The 19,690-nt window shown below is 45.3% G+C and overlaps 1 protein-coding gene across 5 annotated transcripts in view; it reads right to left on the bottom strand.

The window, feature by feature from the left end:
- Positions 1-19,690, bottom strand: part of OLFM2 (olfactomedin 2) — a 191,375-nt gene that overhangs the window by 71,665 nt on the left and 100,020 nt on the right. For all 5 annotated transcript variants that reach the window (XM_083729214.1, XM_083729212.1, XM_083729213.1 and 2 more), the window contains exon 2: positions 4,600-4,749. In XM_083729214.1, coding sequence (XP_083585340.1) covers positions 4,600-4,749 — 150 coding nt within the window. The remainder of the gene's footprint in view (positions 1-4,599; positions 4,750-19,690) is intronic.

Raw genomic sequence — 19,690 nt, forward strand, 5'->3', positions numbered from 1 at the left:
GGCAAAACAGGCTTACAAAGTGCAGGCAGATCGACACAGGAGGGTTGGGGAGGACATCCAGGTGGGAGACTGGGTCTGGTTGGCAGCACAAGCAGTTCCAGCCAGATCGTTAGCCAAGAAGAAACTAGGGCACAAGCAGCTAGGGCCTTACCAAGTAGAGGCGCAGATCAACCCAGTGGCCTTCCGGTTGACACTCCCGGAGGGTTCCAGAATGCACCCGGTCTTTCATAGATCAGTGCTCACGCCCTACAGAGAGCCCCACAGGTTTCAAGCACCGGGGAAGGCGCCAGACCCGCTCAGAGAAGCGCCCAAAAAAGGGGGGTCGCCGAAAGGGGAGCCACTTAATGAAGCCACTGAGATTTTAGACTCAAGGTGGGGGGAGGACGGGATTGAATATCTTCTCGCCACGGAGGACACCCCGGCCAGCGCCAACAGGTGGGTGCCGGATTACGCAGTGGAAGAGCAGTTGCTCAAGGAAGAATTCCACACACTTTTCCCGCACAAGCCTATGCCGGCGGGCTTTTTCGAGGATTGTTTGTTCACACCCACACTCTCGGCCAGCACTTTCCGGGGTTTCTCGTCAGCTGAGGACTCGGCTCCGGGAGGCAGCTCTCCGGAGGGATCACTTTCAGGTTTTAGCACGGGGGGATCTTATTGGTGGGAGGACCAACCCGAGGTGGGCTGGCGCAGAGACATGCCGAAGGGGCCCTGGGAGGTGGACCCCCATCAAACAACAGGGGGAGGAGGGCTCTTGGGTGATTTGGGGTCGAGCGCAGATTTCGAGCACACCGCGCAGGAGATGGAAGCGGAGGAGGTCGTCGTCGACGAGCCCATGGGGGACTTCCCGGACTTATCTCGATGGTTGCAAGCCTCAGGGGACGAGCTGTATCCTGGACTCACCCCTACAACAATGGAGCACCCGGAACCCGCACCGGAAGAGGGGGAGGGGGGAAGGGGGGGCTTCGAGGGGGGGATGGATGTCAGGGGTTCAGAAGGAGAGACACAGGAGGGGGAGCAAATGGAGAGTGAGGAGGAGGAGTACGAGGGGGGCGCAGGCAGTGACAGTGGCCAGAGTTATTCCACAAGCCTCTCTAGCGAATCGGAGGACTCACAGAAGGGAGCGCCGGTGGCCAGAGCAAGGGAGATTCCAAGGGAGAAACCTCAAGAGGGAGGGGCCAGCGGGGAGTCTCTGAACAGCAGCTGGAGATCAGGGCCAGCGTCTCCACCAGAGCGCAGTGGGGAGGGGGAGTCCCAGGAGTCGGGACCGGTGTCCTCACCACCAGAGGGAGGAGAGGAGTCAGGTTTGGCAACACCCACATCAGGAAGCGGGGAAACGGTCAGAAGGAAAGTCACCGGCTGGGCGCGCGCGCCAAGTTCAAATGTACAGGAGCGCGGCACAGCGGGGAGCCCGGGAAGGGAGCCAGGTCCTAAAGCCCGCCGGAGGGAGGGGCAAGACTCAGGAGGCTCCGCGTCAGAGGAGTCCAGGAAGGAGGGAACCCCAGAGGGCAGAAGGACCCAACGCAGGAAAGAGCAGCGCAAGAGGTGGAGCCAGGCTAGAATCTTAAACTGGTGTGGGTGGAGCAGTGAGTCAGAGGGGACTTAGCCGGTCTAGCGTTAAGACGTGGGCCTGCGCGCCCAGAGCTTGAAAATGGAAACTAAACTTCAATAAAGACTTTTGTATATAATATCCACTGGGCGTTGGTCCTCTGTGAGCTGGGACCTAGCGGCAGTCCTGACAGAGATGATCACATTCCTAAATGGTAAGGGGGTAAATTTTGGTGCATTCCAAAAACTTCCAAATATGGCCATGTATTTTTTGGGTGGGGGCATGTAGACCACCCCTAGTTTAGACCCAGTCCAAACTTATGAGCTGTCTTACAGCGTCTTTTATACCAGGACTCTCCCTATTTTTTGTAATTGTGGAGATTTTTGGAGGGGGGAACGGCAAGTTTTAAAAACTGTTTATTAAGTTGCATTTTGAATGGTTGTAACCTGCTCTGGAACTTTAGGGAGAAGGGCAGGTAATAAATCAAAATCACCACCACAATCACGTCAGTTCCATCCAGATGTTGTTTGACTCCACTCCAGGTCTGTCATCACCAGCTAAGATGGGCAATGATCAGGGATTCTGGGAGCTGTATTTAGGGAGGGGAAGGGAACTGTTTGGTTGATGTTTTCATGAAAATCTACCAATTGTGCACTACCCAAATCAAGATACAAGTCAAAACAGAGCTATCCTTTGAAATTTGCACTTCCCTGAATTTTGGCATGAAGTTCTCCAACCAAAAATAAAACAAAATAAATGCATATAGTATGCATCCCTCATTTGATTTCTTGACAAATTTACAATGGGCCTCACAACCACAAATGCTGCTTGCACTGCATCCCATATATACTTAGCAAGGGATGTGCACTTTACAGTCCTTGCAATCCTCCCTCTGTTCCTCCCCACACCTGTTCCACCAGCTTCTCTTCTAAACTTGAATCCTTAAGTTCATGCTTCATTTCTTCTACCTTCTCCTCAGTGTCAAATGTGGGCAGGTCTATTAAATCCCACCCTACTGTCTCAAAGTCATCTTCCAAAAACTGTGAGGGCTAGAAACCTACATTATAAAACACATACAAGCACTCCCAGGTTTCCTATCAACAGCTAGCATGTAAATGTGCCAAGTGGGTCCCTTGTTTCCCATCCCTGCCCCCATTTTGAAGCTTTCAAAAGCCACGTGAAAGCTGAGCTTGGCAGACTCTTTTCGCCTGCAACTCCTTTGTGGGGGGCTTCTAGTAATTGCAATTGTAAATTGATGTGATTCTTATTTGGCTAATAAATACTTTATTTGCACGTGCGAAGTCAATAAGAAGCCGTCTTCTCTTTGTAATAAGATTTTAACACAATTAATCTGGAGGAGGGGGATTTACTGCTCATCCTGCCATGTGGAGGCTCCGTGTGGAGCAATAAAGGCACCATTTGCATCTCATTAAGCAGAAGAAGGTGAGACAGAGGAAGCCTCCATGCATCCTCCCTGGAATCCTAAGAAGCAGAGCTGTCTTGGAGAAGAAAGCACAGCTAACAGAAGGATCAAAGTCTCCGGCTTCCAATTAAATGTTGCAAGAGCAAAGGGCTGTGGGGGAAATGCAGTAATTAAAAGTTGTTTTGAGGGGGGTAGGAAACAGGCCTTGTACCTAAATGAGAGCCCAAACCTGAGATTTACCCCTTTCTTCCTTGTTTTAGCAATGGGACAGCAGTCTACGCGTTCTGATGCACAAAGGGCAACGCTGTGACCCCTCAAGCTCTGTTTTGGAATGAATCCTACAATAGAATGGAAATGAGCCCCAACCAGACTGAAAGGTTTGGCTGAGGACCCAAATGTATGATTGGTGTGGAGGAAGGGGACAGGGAGACTCCCCCTTTCTCAACTCCCTCTTGCTTAATACAACGTATCCAATGATGCTGACTGTTGGGAGACAAAACAAAGCACTTCTTGTCGCAGCGGGTAGGTAAACTATAGAATTTGCTCCGGCAAGATATCATGATGGCCATGAATTGGGATGGCTTTAAATGAGGATTAGAGGAAGGAAGAACAGGCTATTAGTGGCTGCCAGCCATGGTGGCTGTGTTAGTCTCCCTCCGCTGATAGAGCAGTAGGTAGCTTCGTGGTGAATGTCCTGGGAAAAGAGAAGTGTTCTGTGTTCGCTCCTTTCTCAACCAAAATGGGCACAATTCCTGTAGCATCTGTTGGCATTGCTTGAGGAATTTGATATTTGTGAACCCCTATACAAACTGCTGCACCTCCTGGACTACTGTGGAGGCTGGAATTTGGAAGATAGTTATCCTTCAGAGTAAACACTTCTCCAAATTCGGTGATACAGTTCTCAGCTCAACTTGCACCTTTGAAGTAAAATACATTGAGAAATAAGTGGGGTTTTTTGAAATACGCTTTCAAAACCTCTTATGTAAATGTGGATTTTCTTGTTTGTTCATTATTATTTTTTTAAAGCATAGATTAATGTAGATATATAACCAAAATACTTGGTCTTATATATGATATTGGCAGCATGAATAGGAATTGCAACTCAATAGGAAGCATCCCAAAATCTTACACAGTGCGCTTGGTTCCACTGTCTCTGGAATATAGCTATAATGGAGAAAATAACACATAATTTGTGATAAGGACTAGAACCTGAAGATGCTTTTTATATGATTTGGCATTCTTTTATGAAATATATAGCAGAACCATCATTTTCAAGATGGACCCATGTCACAAGCTTGGCAAATCTGGAACTAGACTTGATAATCTGGTGATGTTGATAGTCATTACTTGGACTTTGGTTTTTTTTTTAACCCAAGTGCAACTGTATTAATTCTATGTGTCTATTTTGCAGTTTTGTTTTCCATCTTTTAATTTTCACCTTATAGAATGAATTTTTTAAAAAACTTTACCAAAAAATGAAGGGAATGGGACAGAAAAGACTGATGAATGAACACCTGCAAAAGTGACATGCTGCAGAAACAGTTGGATCTATTCCTCCATCCCAATCAGCATCTGCAATAGGTCTAGAGCAGTCCCCACCAGCACCCCAAATTAAAAATACATCACTTACTTTTTCCATCAGCTGCCGTAGTTGTCGGCTGCGCAGGTCCCTGGAGCATGTGCCCTGGACAGGGATGACAGCCGTGCACAGACATTTGCCGTCGGGGGCCTGAGCGGAAGTGTAGACCTGCCAGCCTTCATCGGGGCTCTGGAAGAGAGTCTGGAAAGAGAAAGAAGCATAGAGCACTCAGCAACATGGTCAGGGCTTCTGGCCTTGCTCCTAATCCCAATACCTGCAGATGGAGGAGACACCAGTATATTTGCACTACACATTGAAACCAGTTTCAGAATTACAGGAAGTCCTCACAGCAAGCACTACTGGATTCTCTTGCAGGGGCGGGCAGACAGTCAAACCCAACTGAAAGGGGTTTTAAAGAGGTGTTGTATTTGTGCTGAAGATCTTCATGGGAGAACAAAGGCTCAAAATCCTGGAAATTGCTTTGAGTTTCATTTGTGGGCGGGGAACACAAATCTAATAAATAAACAAATAGGCTTTTCAGCAGGTATAGGAGTTTAGTGCAAATGAGGCAGAGAAAGAAAGGCAAGATGTCATGTGCCTAGATAAGTTCTCTTGCCCCAAGTTGAGATCTCATCCAAACAAGGGGTATTCTGGTTTACTACATGTACACTCTTTGACTTGGGTCATATCTATATATGCAGCAGAATAATGTGGGGCTGAGAGATTTGTTTCTCTCTCGCTCTCTTTGCAAAGAATGAGGAAGATTTTAAAAATGTGCCTTTTCTTGAAGTGGTACAGTTCATTCTACCATCCTATCCTGCTCCAGGAGTGTATCTCGCTCCACAGTGTCAAAAGGGTCTTACATAGGAAACCCCACAGTAAGCCCTTGTCACCATCTCAGATTGGGCTGTCACATAGGGAACACAATGGAAGAAAGGGAGACTTGGAGCAGTCCTCTGCACACGTGCACGCACACACACACACACACACACACACACACACACTGCTCATCCAAGAAGTCAATCACCATTTTCCAAACCATTTCACAGGGGTCGTTCTGAGGATGAAAACTTTATATTTCCATGAATGCTACCTTGATCTCTTTGAAGGTAATTCAGGATACGAATGCAATTAATTAATTAGACAACAATATACAATAATTATTAATTATTCCTGAATAGTGTAGTAAATTAATAATATATAGTAGTATAATTCACTAGTTGTGACCATCAGAAATTATGTTAATTTGCTTACAAACAACCTGGAGGGACACAGCTGAGAATAAGAAAGGTTTTATCTATTGTTTAGGAAATGTAAAGAAATACACTACACATAGCCTCCATCCCAAGCTTGAAACCAGCCTCCCCCAACTTAGTGTCCTACAGATGTTGCTGGGACTCTAACTCCCTCCACCCCTGAAAATTTGGCCATGGAGGCCATGAGGCTGAAGGCATCTTAAGAGCAAAGCTCTAGAAAAAAGCCTGAGCAAAAAGCTCTAGAAAAAAGCCTTATCCTGCTTCTTCCGAGTTCCCATGAAAAAGAAGCCACCAGAGAGACTGGAGATGCCAAGTTCTGCCAATACAACAGCCTGTGGAAAAGATTTGCTGCTTGTCTCTCCTCATCTTCCCCAGCCTGACTCCCGCCCACACGGCATCTCTGTAAATATTTGCTGGCTTTTTGAAGAGTTAGCATTGGCTGTTGTCATTGTGTGTATGCACAGACACACTTCTCCACAAAACTTGCAGAACTGTGAGATGCAGGCAAGTCTGGGAGATCTTTAATACAAAATAAAAAGCAGACAGTTATCAAATTATGCTAATGTGCTGCTTACAGTTAAACAAGAATACATCATGATTCTTAGGGGTGTACAGTTTCCCCCTCTATTTTGTAAGTCCATTTGTTTCCATTATTTAAAACTTCACTCATTTCATTATTCAGCCATTAAAAGCACATTTGTTTCAGCATTTATTTGTTCATGTTCAGTTCCATTTCCCCCTTCTTTGTTGTTATTGTTTTATGTGGCGGCGGCAGTAATGCTTACAGTGGTACCTCAGGTTAAGTACTTAATTCATTCCGGAGTTCCGTTCTTAACCTGAAACTGTTCTTAACCTGAGGCACCACTTTACCTAATGGGGCCTCCTGCTGCCACTGCGCTGCTGGAGCATGATTTCGGTTCTCATCCTGAAGCAAAGTTCTGAACCCGAGGTACTATTTCTGGGTTAGCGGAGTCTGTAACCTGAAGCATATGTAACCTGAAGCGTATGTAACCCAAGGTACCACTGTATTTTGGTGGCTCCCTCCCTCCCATAAGCCACTGTCTTCTTTTCCCAGAATGCCACAGATATTAAGAACATAAAAAGAGCCCTGCTAGATCAGGCCCATCGAGTCCAGCATCCTGTCCTCACAGTGGCCAGCCAGATGCTTGTGGGAAGCCCACAACGGAGGGCAAGAGCCACTTGTCTCCCCACTTGGGATTCTTTAGAGGCAGATGGCCTCAGACCAGGGAGGTGGGATACAGCCAGCATAGCTAGTAGTCACTGATAGACTTATTGACCATGAATTTGTCCAACCTGTTTTTGAAGTTATCCAAGTTTTGGATAGGTATGATTGCATGAGTGATTTCCATCGTTGACTAGGCATTGTGGGGCAAACTACTTTGGGTCTTCCAACAGTCAGCCTCATTGTATGGCTCTTAGTAGAGAAAGAAAGAGGAGAGAGAGAGAGAGAGAGAGAGAGAGAGAGAGAAAGAGAGAGACTATCCAGTTTCTCCACACTTTTCTGTTGCTCTGGGGCATTCTGGCGAAAAAAGTGGCACTTGCCGCTAAAAAATGGCAGCTCTCACCGGGGGACACCATTCTCCTCCCAGGGAATTGTCTAAAGGAAACATGATTGCTGACTTGACATTATGTCTCACAGTCAAGGATTGTCATTTGTTTTGCTCCCAACCAGCCACTATCTGTAGCCAAAGTTTCTTCTTGGCTTACTGATCATGGTTTGTTAGAGTGAATGGAACCATGATCCTGGGTTCAGGTGCAATGCTGGTTTGAGCAAACCAGCCCTGACAGGTGTGCTCACGGCGGTGACAGATGTTGAGCTCTCAAATTTCAGCAGCACCCTGTGCAATGCTAAAATTTCACGTCCCCCACCTCTCATGCTCCATTGCTATAGCATTGCTTTAACACCCCCTGCAGTCTGTGCCCAGTGCAGCCACACCAGTTGTGCTATCCTAAAACCGTCTCTGCTCCTGGTAAAGTCTTCCCTGTGGCTTGCTGTGGCATGGAGATGGGTGAGTGAAGAGATGCCCTGCTGTGGTTGAAATACAACCCCAGGTTTCCAGCCACTGCTGAAATCAGCTGATCAGAATCAAGCATTGTTTCTTATCTGCCCCCTTCTTCCCTGCTTTTCATTTCTTGGTCACATGGGAGTGTGACAGAACACTGGGAACTCTTGTATGTAGCTAGATCCTGGAAACATAGCTTATTGTCTGCTTGTTTGACTAAGACAAGGAGGAAAAACTCTCTGGCCCAGTGCCTCTTGATCATTAAAGTGCTGTCTCTGTGTCCAAATGCTTTAGGGCTCTGGGACCATAACCCTGGGGTTATAGGCCACAAGAGCAGACCTGTCACACTGACTCCATCCCAAGTCTGCACTGCCTGCCCTCCTTCCCTCTTTCCCACGATGCCACCTCCCTCTTCCCAACCCACACAAACACAATGTGTTTCTAAAATTCACTTGATTCCTTTCTTTCCCCAACTAAATATGGAGCGGCAAATGCTATTTTTAGTCCCCGCTTGCCCTGGGACATGCCGAACGCACGTAATGAGTTGTGGCGTGACCTATTCTGTCCTTTCCTGTTATGTCACGAAGCTTCATCACCCATTTGGCCTTCTTCTCTCTTCCCCCGCCCCATCCCATTACAGTTTCTTAAAGAGGCGCCTGCTAAGAAATTGGAAGGAAAGGCTGCAAGAGAGAAAGGAAGCCCCACAGAGCACCATTCCCAGGCAAACAAGCCACAGCCAGATAGTCTGTACTCTTTCAGAGTCCATCAGTCCCTCCTTTCCACCAACCACATCATGCAAGAAAATTGAGAAAGCCTCTTGGGAAACAGAGCAGAAGGAGCAGCCCTTAACAGAGTGGAGGGTGGACAGAGAATGCAAACTAGGTCAGACCCCTGTTAGCCAGCCTCATGCTCTCTCCTTCTGGATGTGGCACGGCAACCCACCCATAATTTACATTCAGCACATTAGAGATCATCAGCGAGTGATACCATGCCGTCTTCCTATGACTTCTCAGTAGATCAGCCAAATTTGAGTGATACCAAAATGCCAACTGAAGGGTTTGTGCCTCTCCCCCCCCCCCACCTAAAGCAAGTAGCTAGTCCTCCTGGGTGTAGTGGGGTACTCAGGGCAGGACTCTGAGGCAGGAATCCAGGACCCTGCTTAGCGGAATGAGCAGGAGGGCTCCCAAATGCTGCAAGGCTTGAAGTAACCGAAATAATTACTCAGTACTATCAAAAGCGGAAGCGGGTGAAGCATAAGACCATTAAGTCCAGATCTAAAATCACCTCCTGTAACTGGGCCACTGCATGATAGCAGAAACAGCACTCCAAAATATGTGGGCAGAGATGGTAGAGCTGTACAAGAAAAGTGTAGAGAGGATAAGCAGCAGATTTATTTATTTATTAAACCCAAAACAAAACACCTCATGCTAATCTGAAGCCTGGACCATGATTGCCTGAAAATATTAAACTTACCCTGAATTGCTTTCTAGAATATAGGCAGGTAAATCTTCCAAGAGATTGTGTAATAGGTAGCAAAGAATTAAAACTCTATATGTCAAATGGGTGATATCTTCTCAAAGGAAGAAATAAGAAAACAAGAGGGTTTGAACAAACAAAATCAATATTAGAAACTGCAGTACTACAAAATAACAAAAAAGCACTGTCTATGGTCTATGAGTATTTATTAGAATGGCACACAAAAGATGAAGAAATCAAAAGTGTCATGATTAAGTGGGCAATAGATGTAGGCCACAACATTGAGTATGAAAAGTGGATAAAATTATGGAATACCGGCCTCAAATTTACAGCATGTACATTGTTAAAAGAAAATCTGTTAAAAATGATGTACAGATGGTACCTCATACCAATTAAATTGTCAAAGATGTATAAAACAGGAAATAAAAATTGTTGGAAGTGTGGGGTGAAAGAAGGCAGTTTCTTCCACATGTGGTGGACTTGTGACATAATGAAAACGTATTTGGAAAATATATACAATGAATTAAAGAAGATTTTAAAGTATACGTTTTTGAAAAAAACAGAGTCATTCCTGTTGGGAATGGTGGGAGAAGACATTGACAAGAATGACCAGAAACTGTTCTTATACACAACAACGGCGGCAAGGTTATTGCTGGCTCAGGTATGGAAACAGCAAAAATTGCCTACAATAGAAGAATGGCAGTACAAGGTTATGGAGTACGCAGAAATAGCCAAATTAACAGCAAAAATTCGACATCAGGGGAATGAAACATATCAAAAAGAATGGGGAAAATTTATATTATATATAGAGAAGATGATGTGAAATAGGGAAACCAGTAGAATTAAAATAATATATCATAATGGGAAAATACAAGAAATTTACTGGATAATAATATGAAAATGAATTTAAAATGTATATTAGGATTATTATTGAACAATATTTATAAATGAATATAGACAGACAGCAAGAATTTGTATATATAGAAAGATTTATTTGTTTACGGACATTTAATGAAAAAATGAAGAACAATCTTGTGGAAAATGGACAAAGATAATGCGAAAAGTCAAAGAGGACACAAAAAAGCCAGAAGAAGGAAGGAAGGGAAGTCAGCTCGGGAGAGCAAGAACAAATGTGAAATATAATGTATGTGTATGTACAGTATGTAACTAAAAATTCAATAAAGATCATCTGGGGAAAAAAATTAAAACTCTATATGTACTTTGTGTACGAACTTAGTCAGTGGGTGGGTAAAGGTCTGTGATATTTTCCAGTTGCTGCACCTCAACCAGTCTCCCAAAAACCTGGTCCAAATGTGAGGTCTGGTTGTGGGATGAGGCACACCCTCCGACCCCTCTTCTTCCTGTCCCCAAGCTGGATGCCTGCAAAACGTGACGTGAAGGCTGGCAACATCAACCCTGCCATTGGGAATCCCTTGCAAGACGACAGCAGTGCCTGGACACAGTCTGCTCCTGCACCCGGAGCAGTGGCCAGAAGAGATAGGACTGCTGGGAGGAGCACAGAGAGAAGAAACGCCCTGGTGCATCAGCATCAGCACAGCTGGACACCTTCATCCGCCCCAGCTGCAACAAAACATGTCTCTCCCGTATCAGTCTCTACAGACACAGCAGGTGCCTTAACCCTCCAACAGTTAGACTTCACCCCCAAAGGCACACTCTTCTACTGTCTCCGAAACGAGGATGCCAACAAGGATCCTCTTTTCAAGCCGTCTAGTCACCGCCTCCTGGGGGAGCTTTGTTCTACAGTTACCTTGGGACGACACGAAGGACTTTCTTTTATCTGTCTTGAATCTTTCAGTATTCAGCTTCACTGGATGATCTATAAGTTACATCTTTATGTTTAGAGATGGATGGGTTTCCTTTATAGGGTTTTCTTTTTAAAGGAGGTAGAATTGTAACAAAACAAAATGAGTAGGTGCTCCAATTGCCCCCCCCCATTTGTGGGTCTATGTTTGTAGAGCTACATTTTAAAAACTTAGAACTTTAAATAACAGCCTGGAACTTAAGATTACAGTGAACATTTTTTCTTGCTTTAATAAATATTTCATAAGTGTGAAAATAAGAAATTCCACTTTGAGCCTTAGAAAGGCATACTTCTTTATTTATTCTTTTGGTTTGGGCATAGAAAATAAATTGTTTACTGGGGGGGAAAGCAAACAAACTTGAGAGTGGCTGTTAATGTATTGTTTGCTGTAGGGGTATTGTTGTGGGTTGGGTGAATAATAGGTTTTAAGTAGTTGTGGTTCTTTTTGCAAAGGCAGGTTTTTCTTTCTCCTTTCACCTGTGCTTCTGTATTTGTGAAGATAAAAGTAAAATCAAAAGCACTGAATTGAGAATACGTTACACCCTTTAAATTGCACCCACCCACACAACAAAGCAGCTTATAACAGTTGAGGCTCTTCTGCATCTTCATTCCCACCAATACTTTCCTACGGACTCAGTCATGCTGCCTGCAGGATTATCCCAAGACATGTGTGTTTTTCTTGCTTTTGCTACATGCTCTTTCATTTCCCTGTGCAAACACCCATTATTACAGGGGAGGGGGGGGGATACATGAAGGTGGCCATTGTCCCAAAGGGTGCCTGTAGGTGTCTGGTGATCCTTCCCTGACTGCTTGAGGCAGATCCAGCCTCCATGGAATGCATTGCTGGCTGCTGCCGTAATGGCAGCAAAGGCTAGAGCGCAGTCCAAAGGATTCAGGGGCAAATGACTGGCAAGGAAATGGTTAATCACCCACTGACCATCCTCTCCCCCCCCCCCAGTCCTCCCAGGCCCCTTGGCAGCAGGGAAGAGGACCATTAGGGCAGGGAGGCTAGTCCATTAGGACAAATACAACACTGTCCCACCACCAACCCTCAGGCTGCCCTCCAGCCAGCCTGTCAGCACTGTCTTCCTCAGGTCGCAGAACTCGCCAAGGAAGTGGGTGCAGGAATGTACCCAGTGCTTTTCCCCTAAAAAATGTTTAGGGGTACTCATTTTCCTACTCATATTGAAATACTGCCCCTCAATGAGGCTAAACTTAGATTCACAAAATGTTTAGGGGTATGCATCCCCCTGCGTCCCCTGGAAAAAAGCACTGGACATACCTAAGGATTCGGGCAGGTTGGCCCCTGCTGATGCACATAGAGACCTATAAGCTCAGCTAACTAGCCAGGCTAGAGGCCTTGTGCTAGGAGCAGCTTTACTCCCAAGGTTGTAAACACATTCCGAAGCATCTGCATATGAAAGGAGACATGCCTTGCTGTTCTGAGATGTACCTTCAAATGTCCTAACCCCTCAGATAGAAAGGAATGCAAAGAGATCACGTGCAGGGTGGGGGGGGGGCTTAGAGAGAGTTCTTCCTTTGCTTGCTCAATGAATAGGTAATGAAGGAAAGACCATACATGGTTTAATTAGTTTTGTGTTGTAACTTTAGATTGAAGGAAGTTTATGCATGTGTATTCCTTTAATAGATAGCAGCTATGCATACTAGGAAGGCCCCACCCTTCTGGGGCTTTGCTCAGCTTTTGGAGAGTGATCCCACTGAGCCATTATTGCTAGCAATAAGCACCCTTGGTTTTCTCACTGCCTTGTGAAGATTTCCTTCAGCCTCAAACGTTGATTTTTGCTACACTGCCAAGGGTGCAGGCCCAGAAGGGTGCAAATATTCGCACCTCTCCACTCTGGCTTGGAGTGGCTAGGAGCCTGTCCACCCATCTGCACACTCCCTGGGTGTGTGGCCAACATCTGCTGCTCTGGGTGGCCAAAATCTGCTTGTTGGACATGTGTGTGTGTTTGCTGAAAGAGTTCTTTGACAAGGGCGCAAGGGAGCCTAGGTATGCCTCTGGGTGGATGGGGACAAAATTCAAATTCCTAGTGGCTCCACCTGGCTCTGGCTCCACCTACTGTTGGCCTCCATGCCACGCTGATGGTCTGCCCTGTCCTGGCTATGCCCTGTCACTCCTCGTTTTCTCTTTACCCCAAACTTTTCTATTGCGGCCTGTCTAGCTGTACCTTTGTCCCTAAGTAGCTGTCACACAGGCAATCCATGGCAGACTTTCCCAAAGTAACGTTCTTGTTGTAGTTGCAGAGAAGGTGGGTTTGGAGGAGTCACACACACACCAGATCTGAATCCTCACTTCTCAAGGCTGCCTTAAGAAGACAAAAATTACTCCCAGAGATTCAATTGCATCACATAAATCTCCCGAGCACAGACATCATTGTCTCCCTTGGACTGGTTCAAAGTGGGCAGACCAGGGAATGCAAATGTACCCTTTGTCCAGTAGACTCGTCTCTACACACACTCACAGAGACCTCTCTATCCTATCCTCCTCCCTCCTCTCCTCACTGCATGTTTAATTGGGGTTTAAAGCCCTCATTAAACATGGGGCAGTTCTGTTTGGGGCCAGATATGGATCAGCCCCATAATGATCCAAGCTGGCTTGTGGTTGCTCTGTGGTTGCCATATCAGCCCCTAGATCAGGGGGGCTGAGCACAGCCCTACCCCTAGGCACAAGGTGTTCACACCCACCCACCCCTCACACTTTAAAGTCATAGTGGAGGGGGTTGGGCTGGCTAGCCCCATCCACCACTGGTATTTGGCAACCAATGGTTGTCCAACCTCTACTCCATAATGGCAAAATACATTGCGAGAAAATATTAATTTTTGGAATTCTACAACAGCCAAAACCATTGCAGCCCTTTTCTCTATGAAAACAAATGCTGCAAACAAGACCATACTTTTTTTTCTTTTTTAAAAAAACCCGTCCATTTATTTTCACATATGCTAATGCCAAATGTTGATTTTGCTGCAGGAGCACGGACACTCGGCAGAAGGGACGTTTGTCAAAAGCTGGCAGTGCGTTCTCGCTGTTCTCCCAGGCACGTCGGCGGAGGCAGGAAATATTGCCTTTCTTGTGAAAGCTCTCCCCTGCCTGCTCCCCCTCCCTGGCCAGACTCTCTTTTGACACCACAAGATGTGCAGATTCCACCCCTTGCTTTTCAGAGCTTGGAGCTTATCAATCATGGAGGATGCAGCAAAAATGCCCACATTCCTTGGAAAGGAAACAGCAAGGTCTGGGAATCTGGGATGGTGTCATAGCTGGAATATTACTTTTACCAGGGAGAGCCAGGTTCAAATCCCAACTTGCCCAGGAAGCTTATTTTGTTGCCCCCGGCACGCCAGTCACCACTTCTCAGCCCAGCCAGATGTGATATGAGGATTGGGAGCTACACCTCCATATGTGCTACTTTGAGATCCTTGGTGAGCTAAAAGTTGTGGGGTGGGCTGGATGACCTGCAGGGGACCTTCTCATCCAGTGATTCTATGAACAACAGGGCCTAGACAGCCCCAGCTAGCACAGCCAATGGTCGCAGGTGATTTGTGAGTTGTAGTCCAGCAACATCTGGAGGCTGCACCTTTGCCTAAGCTCAGCCTGTATAACTGTAAGCAAACCCAAGTATAAAAAGGAAAAACAACTGCCAAGAAATATCCAGGGCTCTTTTTCCAAATGGAAACAAAATCTGGGTGAGCGCTGCACCCCAGGAACATCTCACTGGTCACAGAGTAGAGGAGACCTGCAACAACGTAAGTACATGAGAGAGCACAGTCTGCAATGGAAGAGGACGCCCTAGTCTCTTTCAGTGGAAGTGTTTGTGGGATAGCTGAAATACAGGCAGCAGTTCATTTCTTTAAAATCCTTTTGACTGTGTTGAGAACATGACACACATTACATGAAACTTAACATGCAGAATATCACACTGCTTGGGGAATTCATGAAATGCAAATATTTGCAAGATTGAGGGCAGGATCTGGTCTGTGTCCTGTGCAGGGCAGCATAGATACCAGGTACCAGCGCAACTCAGTGACACAGTGGCCTTGTACCATCTCTGCTGAGAGGCATCATGACTCTGAACACCAGTTGAAACAAATTACAGGGGGACAAATGTAAGGTTCTGCACTTAGGTAGGAAGAACCAGATGCACAAATACTGTATAAGGCGGGGGACACCTGGCTTACTAGCAGTACATGTGAAAGGGATCTAGGGGTCTTGGTGAACCAAAAGCTTAAAATGTGTCAACAGTGTGATGCAGCAGCAAAAAAATGTCAATGCTATTCTTTTTTTAATAATAATTTTTATTAATTTTAACATATAAATTATAATACATACCACAAAACTTCACCACTTATACAATCTTTTTTTGGACTTCCATCAGCACCTCTGATGATCCACCGTTTTAACTACTTCTTGTGCATTTCTTAAATTCATATTGCCTTTAATTATCATAACTAACCATCCTCCCCTTTATCCATTTTTGCAATAGTTCCAATAATTCCCCTCATAAAACTTCTTGCAAACCTACAAACGTAGTCTGATCATCACATTTGCTTTTCAAATAGTCTGTAAATTTACACCAGTCTTCTGTGAATTTCTGGTCCCTCAGATTTCGAATCCTTCCTGTTAGTTTATCTAGTTCTGCATAGTCCATTAATTTCATCCTCCAAAATGTCAATGCTATTCTAAGCTGCATCAAGTAGTAGTCCTGTTGTATTCTGCCTTGATCAGATCACACCTGTAGTACTGCATCCAATTCTGGGCACCACAATTTTAGATGGATCATGTTGACAAGCTGGAACATGTACAGAAGAGGGGAACCAAGATGTTCAAAGGTACGGAAAGCAAGCCTGATAAGGAAAAGTTGAAGGAGCTGGGTATGTTTATCCTGGACAGGAGGAGACTGAGAGGAGTTATGATAGCTATCTTCCAATATCTCAAAGGCTGTCCCATGGAAGAGTGAATAAGCTTAATTTTTTTCTTGCTTTGGAGGGTAGGATTGAAACCAATGGTTTCAAGTTACAAAAAAGGAGATTCTGACTAAACATCAGGAAGAACTTTCTGACAGTAAGAGCTGTTTGACAGTGACACAGTCTCCCAGGGGAGGTTGTAGATTCTCCTTTGGAGGTTTGTAAGCAGAGGTCGAATGGGCACCCGTCATGGATGCTTTAGCTGAGATTCCTGCATCGCAGGGGGTCGGTCTAGATGACCCCTGGGGTCCCTTCCAAGTCTAAAATTCTTTGAATCTGTGATTCCTCTGGTTGGCCCCTGTGAGAACAGGATGCTAGACAAGATAGATCCATGCTCTTATGACAGTAACATGGGACAGGAAGGAAGGGTGCTGAGGGGGAAAGAATAATCTTTTTGGTTTTTTACTCCGGCCAGAGGAGGAGGTCAATGTTCACATGTGCTGACTGGCGAAGCCAATCTAGAAGCACCTTCACTGCATTAAATCATTGATGAGGAACTCATCAAAGTTCCTCTCCCTGGTCCTTGGAACTATTCCCAGGCCAAACCCCACCCTGGCCATGCGTCACACCCTGTGAGTTTTTGCCCTGGCTGCAATGCGTCCTTGGGTGGCTCCTCATTGCCTGCATGGGTGAGAGAGAGATTTGTGTGAGTGTGTCCAGAAACAAGCCTCCTGTACAAATGTCATTTACATCCATTGCTCCACCCCCTTTTGCCTCTGACCCCGCCCACCACTGTCATGTGGCCCTTGGAAGGTTGTTCAGAAGAGAATGCAGCCTCCAAAGCTGGACAAGTTTGCCCACCTCTGGATTACGACTAACACATTCTTTACCCCTCCAGGATAAAAGCTCTGGGAAAATCAACCTGTTTCAGTAAATTTGCAACAAAGATCAATGTAAATTGAGGTGATTAGCTGCCGCTCTCTCTCCAGGATGCTGCTGAGAAACCTCTAGCCATACATCACCCTCATTTGATGTGAATTGGCCATCCTAGCTCTTGACAGCATGCACAATGGAGCCAGTTCACACATTCAGCTGTTGCTTACCTCCCAAGGTAATTGAATAAGAAGGCAGAAATCCGAGGCAATAGAGTGGACTATGTATTCATTCCAACTGCAGGTAAGCAGATTGCCACTATAAAAAAAAATATCCCTGAAAGTAAATAGCAAGCACAGTCCAGCAATCTCCTTGCTCTGCTGGTTTTCTACTTGCAGGGAGGTTTCTGTGTTTGTTTGCTCAGTAATATGTGGCAGCTGAATGGACAGTCCATTCTACCGCTTCAGGTCTCTTGCAATTCATTCTGCTACATGTGGTGACCAGGCCCAAATATGGAGTGATCGAGTGATGTATAATCAAAGTGAGGCATCTAATCTGCACAAGGAAAGAGTTCCAACTGGCCTCTTTCTTCTGTTGTAACAGTTACTGGAATTAATGTTATATATTTTATTGTGGGCACCCAAGTACATAGGCACTTGCTGGCTCATCAGAATTTCCTTCTGGTGTGGAAGAATTGAAAACATTTTCTTTCCACCCCTGCAAACTGGCATATAGTCAAATTCCCAAATCAGATTTCTCTCTGTGTGTGTAGAATCCTGTACATGTGAAAGTCACAAAGAACAAACACTGGCTTATCTATAATCATTGCTTCTAACACACACAGGGGGGGGGGGGGGGCTCTGATGATTCCAGCTTGGCTCTGAAGTATAAGGGCAAAAATCGCTTGAAAGGCAAATTCCTTTGCTAGTAAAACATTGTTGCTTTCAAAAGGTGCAAGCCCTCAAATTTCCCTTGTGGCATTTTTTTTATGCTTTTGTAGGAGAAGGTAGCAGTTTCATACACTCAAATCTTTTCTGGCACATAAACCACAAATGGCCTGAGGGCAACCGGTTATGAGCAAAGAAAAACTTTGAATCAAACTCCCAATCGCTCCCCCCCCACTTTCTCTCCACTGTTTTACATTAATAATATTGATAAGCTACACAAATCACATTCTCATAAGCGTCAACTACAAATGATTCAGGACAGAACTTCATATGAAGCAGGCATGCCCAGGTTTTCAGGGCTAACAAGGGGTTGGGGGGCAGCAGCAGGGAAGACTGGCAGCAGGGAGGGGTGATGTACTCTTCCCATACTTTCCTACAAGCTACCCCTCACCCCCCAAAAAATTCTCTGTTAGGTTCACAAGACTAGAAATAGGACCCCAGAAACAAGGAATTGGGGTGGGAAACAGACAAGGAGGGCATTCAACAAGGGGAAATTTTAGGGTACAGAGTGGATTAAGAGCCCACCCCACCCCACCGCCCCACTGACTGATGCCTCCTCCACTCTACATTTATGCCAGAATGAGGAACTACATTAACATAATATGTGCAGTTCTGCACTGAAGTTCACATGCAATTGTGGCTGTCAAGTGATAAGCTACTTTGGTTGATCAATTATCTTAAAAATTTTAAACTGCACAATATCAGCATAAGCTGCTTATTCAGGTCCTGGGAGGAACTGCAAAATTAGTTAGCTGCTGAATTATCAAAAGTTAACCACTCATTACTAGTAAGCTAATTTAAGAAAGAAAGAAGTTTTTCTCTACAGTGGTACCTCTGGTTACATACTTAATCATTCTGGAGATCCGTTCTTAACCTAAAACTGTTCTTAACCTGAAGCACCACTTTAGCTAATGGAGCCTCCTGCTGCTGCTGCGCCGACGGAGCACGATTTCTGTTCTCAACCTGAAGCAAAGTTCTTAACCTGAAGCACTATTTCTGGGTTAGCAGAGTCTGTATCCTGAAGCATATGTAACCCAAGGTACCCCTGTATTGCAGTAACACACCAGAAGCAAAATAGCCTGAACAAACATGATAAATTGTGCCCTGTTCAGTAACGCATCAAAACCATTAGATTCCAGCGCATGTATCAGTGCTGTTTATTCCGAGACATACGTTCCAATTATTGGTCCAGTGATACACATTGAAATGGAAATGTTTATCTAAAAAGTGTGTAGTTTTAATAAAAACATCAAAACCAAAAGAGCCTTAACAACAATTGTGCCCTGTGCCCGGAACCAAACTGGTCACCACCAATATCACCACCATCAAATAAAGTCGGGTAAGTAACACACCAGAACCAAAACAAAAAAAATCCTTCCAGTAGCACCTTAAAGACCAACTTAGTTAGTTCTTGGTATGAGCTTTCGTGTGCATGCACACTTCTTTAGATACACACTTCTTCGTGTGCATGCACACAAAAGCTCATACCAAGAACTAACTTAGTTGGTCTTTAAGGTGCTACTGGAAGGAATTTTTTTGTTTTGACTATGGCAGACCAACACGGCTACCTATCTGTAACTGGAACACCAGAACCAAAACAGTCACAGCCAGCGCCACAGTGTGTCTTTAACTTGCAGCCATGCTGTTTAAACTTTGCCATCACCAATCAATCAGTCCAAGGATACAATCATCCATGGTTAGCTATCTTGTGGAGCTCCCATCAATTTCAGTATCACAGACAACTCTGAGGCAAGGTAAGCTGCAGCAGCGATACACCCAGCATAGGTTGCTCCTTTCGGGACCCCCTTCCACAATCCACAAACA

The sequence above is a fragment of the Podarcis gaigeae genome (genome assembly GCF_964106915.1).
Source record: "Podarcis gaigeae genome assembly, chromosome: 2".
Classification (NCBI taxonomy): domain Eukaryota; kingdom Metazoa; phylum Chordata; class Lepidosauria; order Squamata; family Lacertidae; genus Podarcis; species Podarcis gaigeae.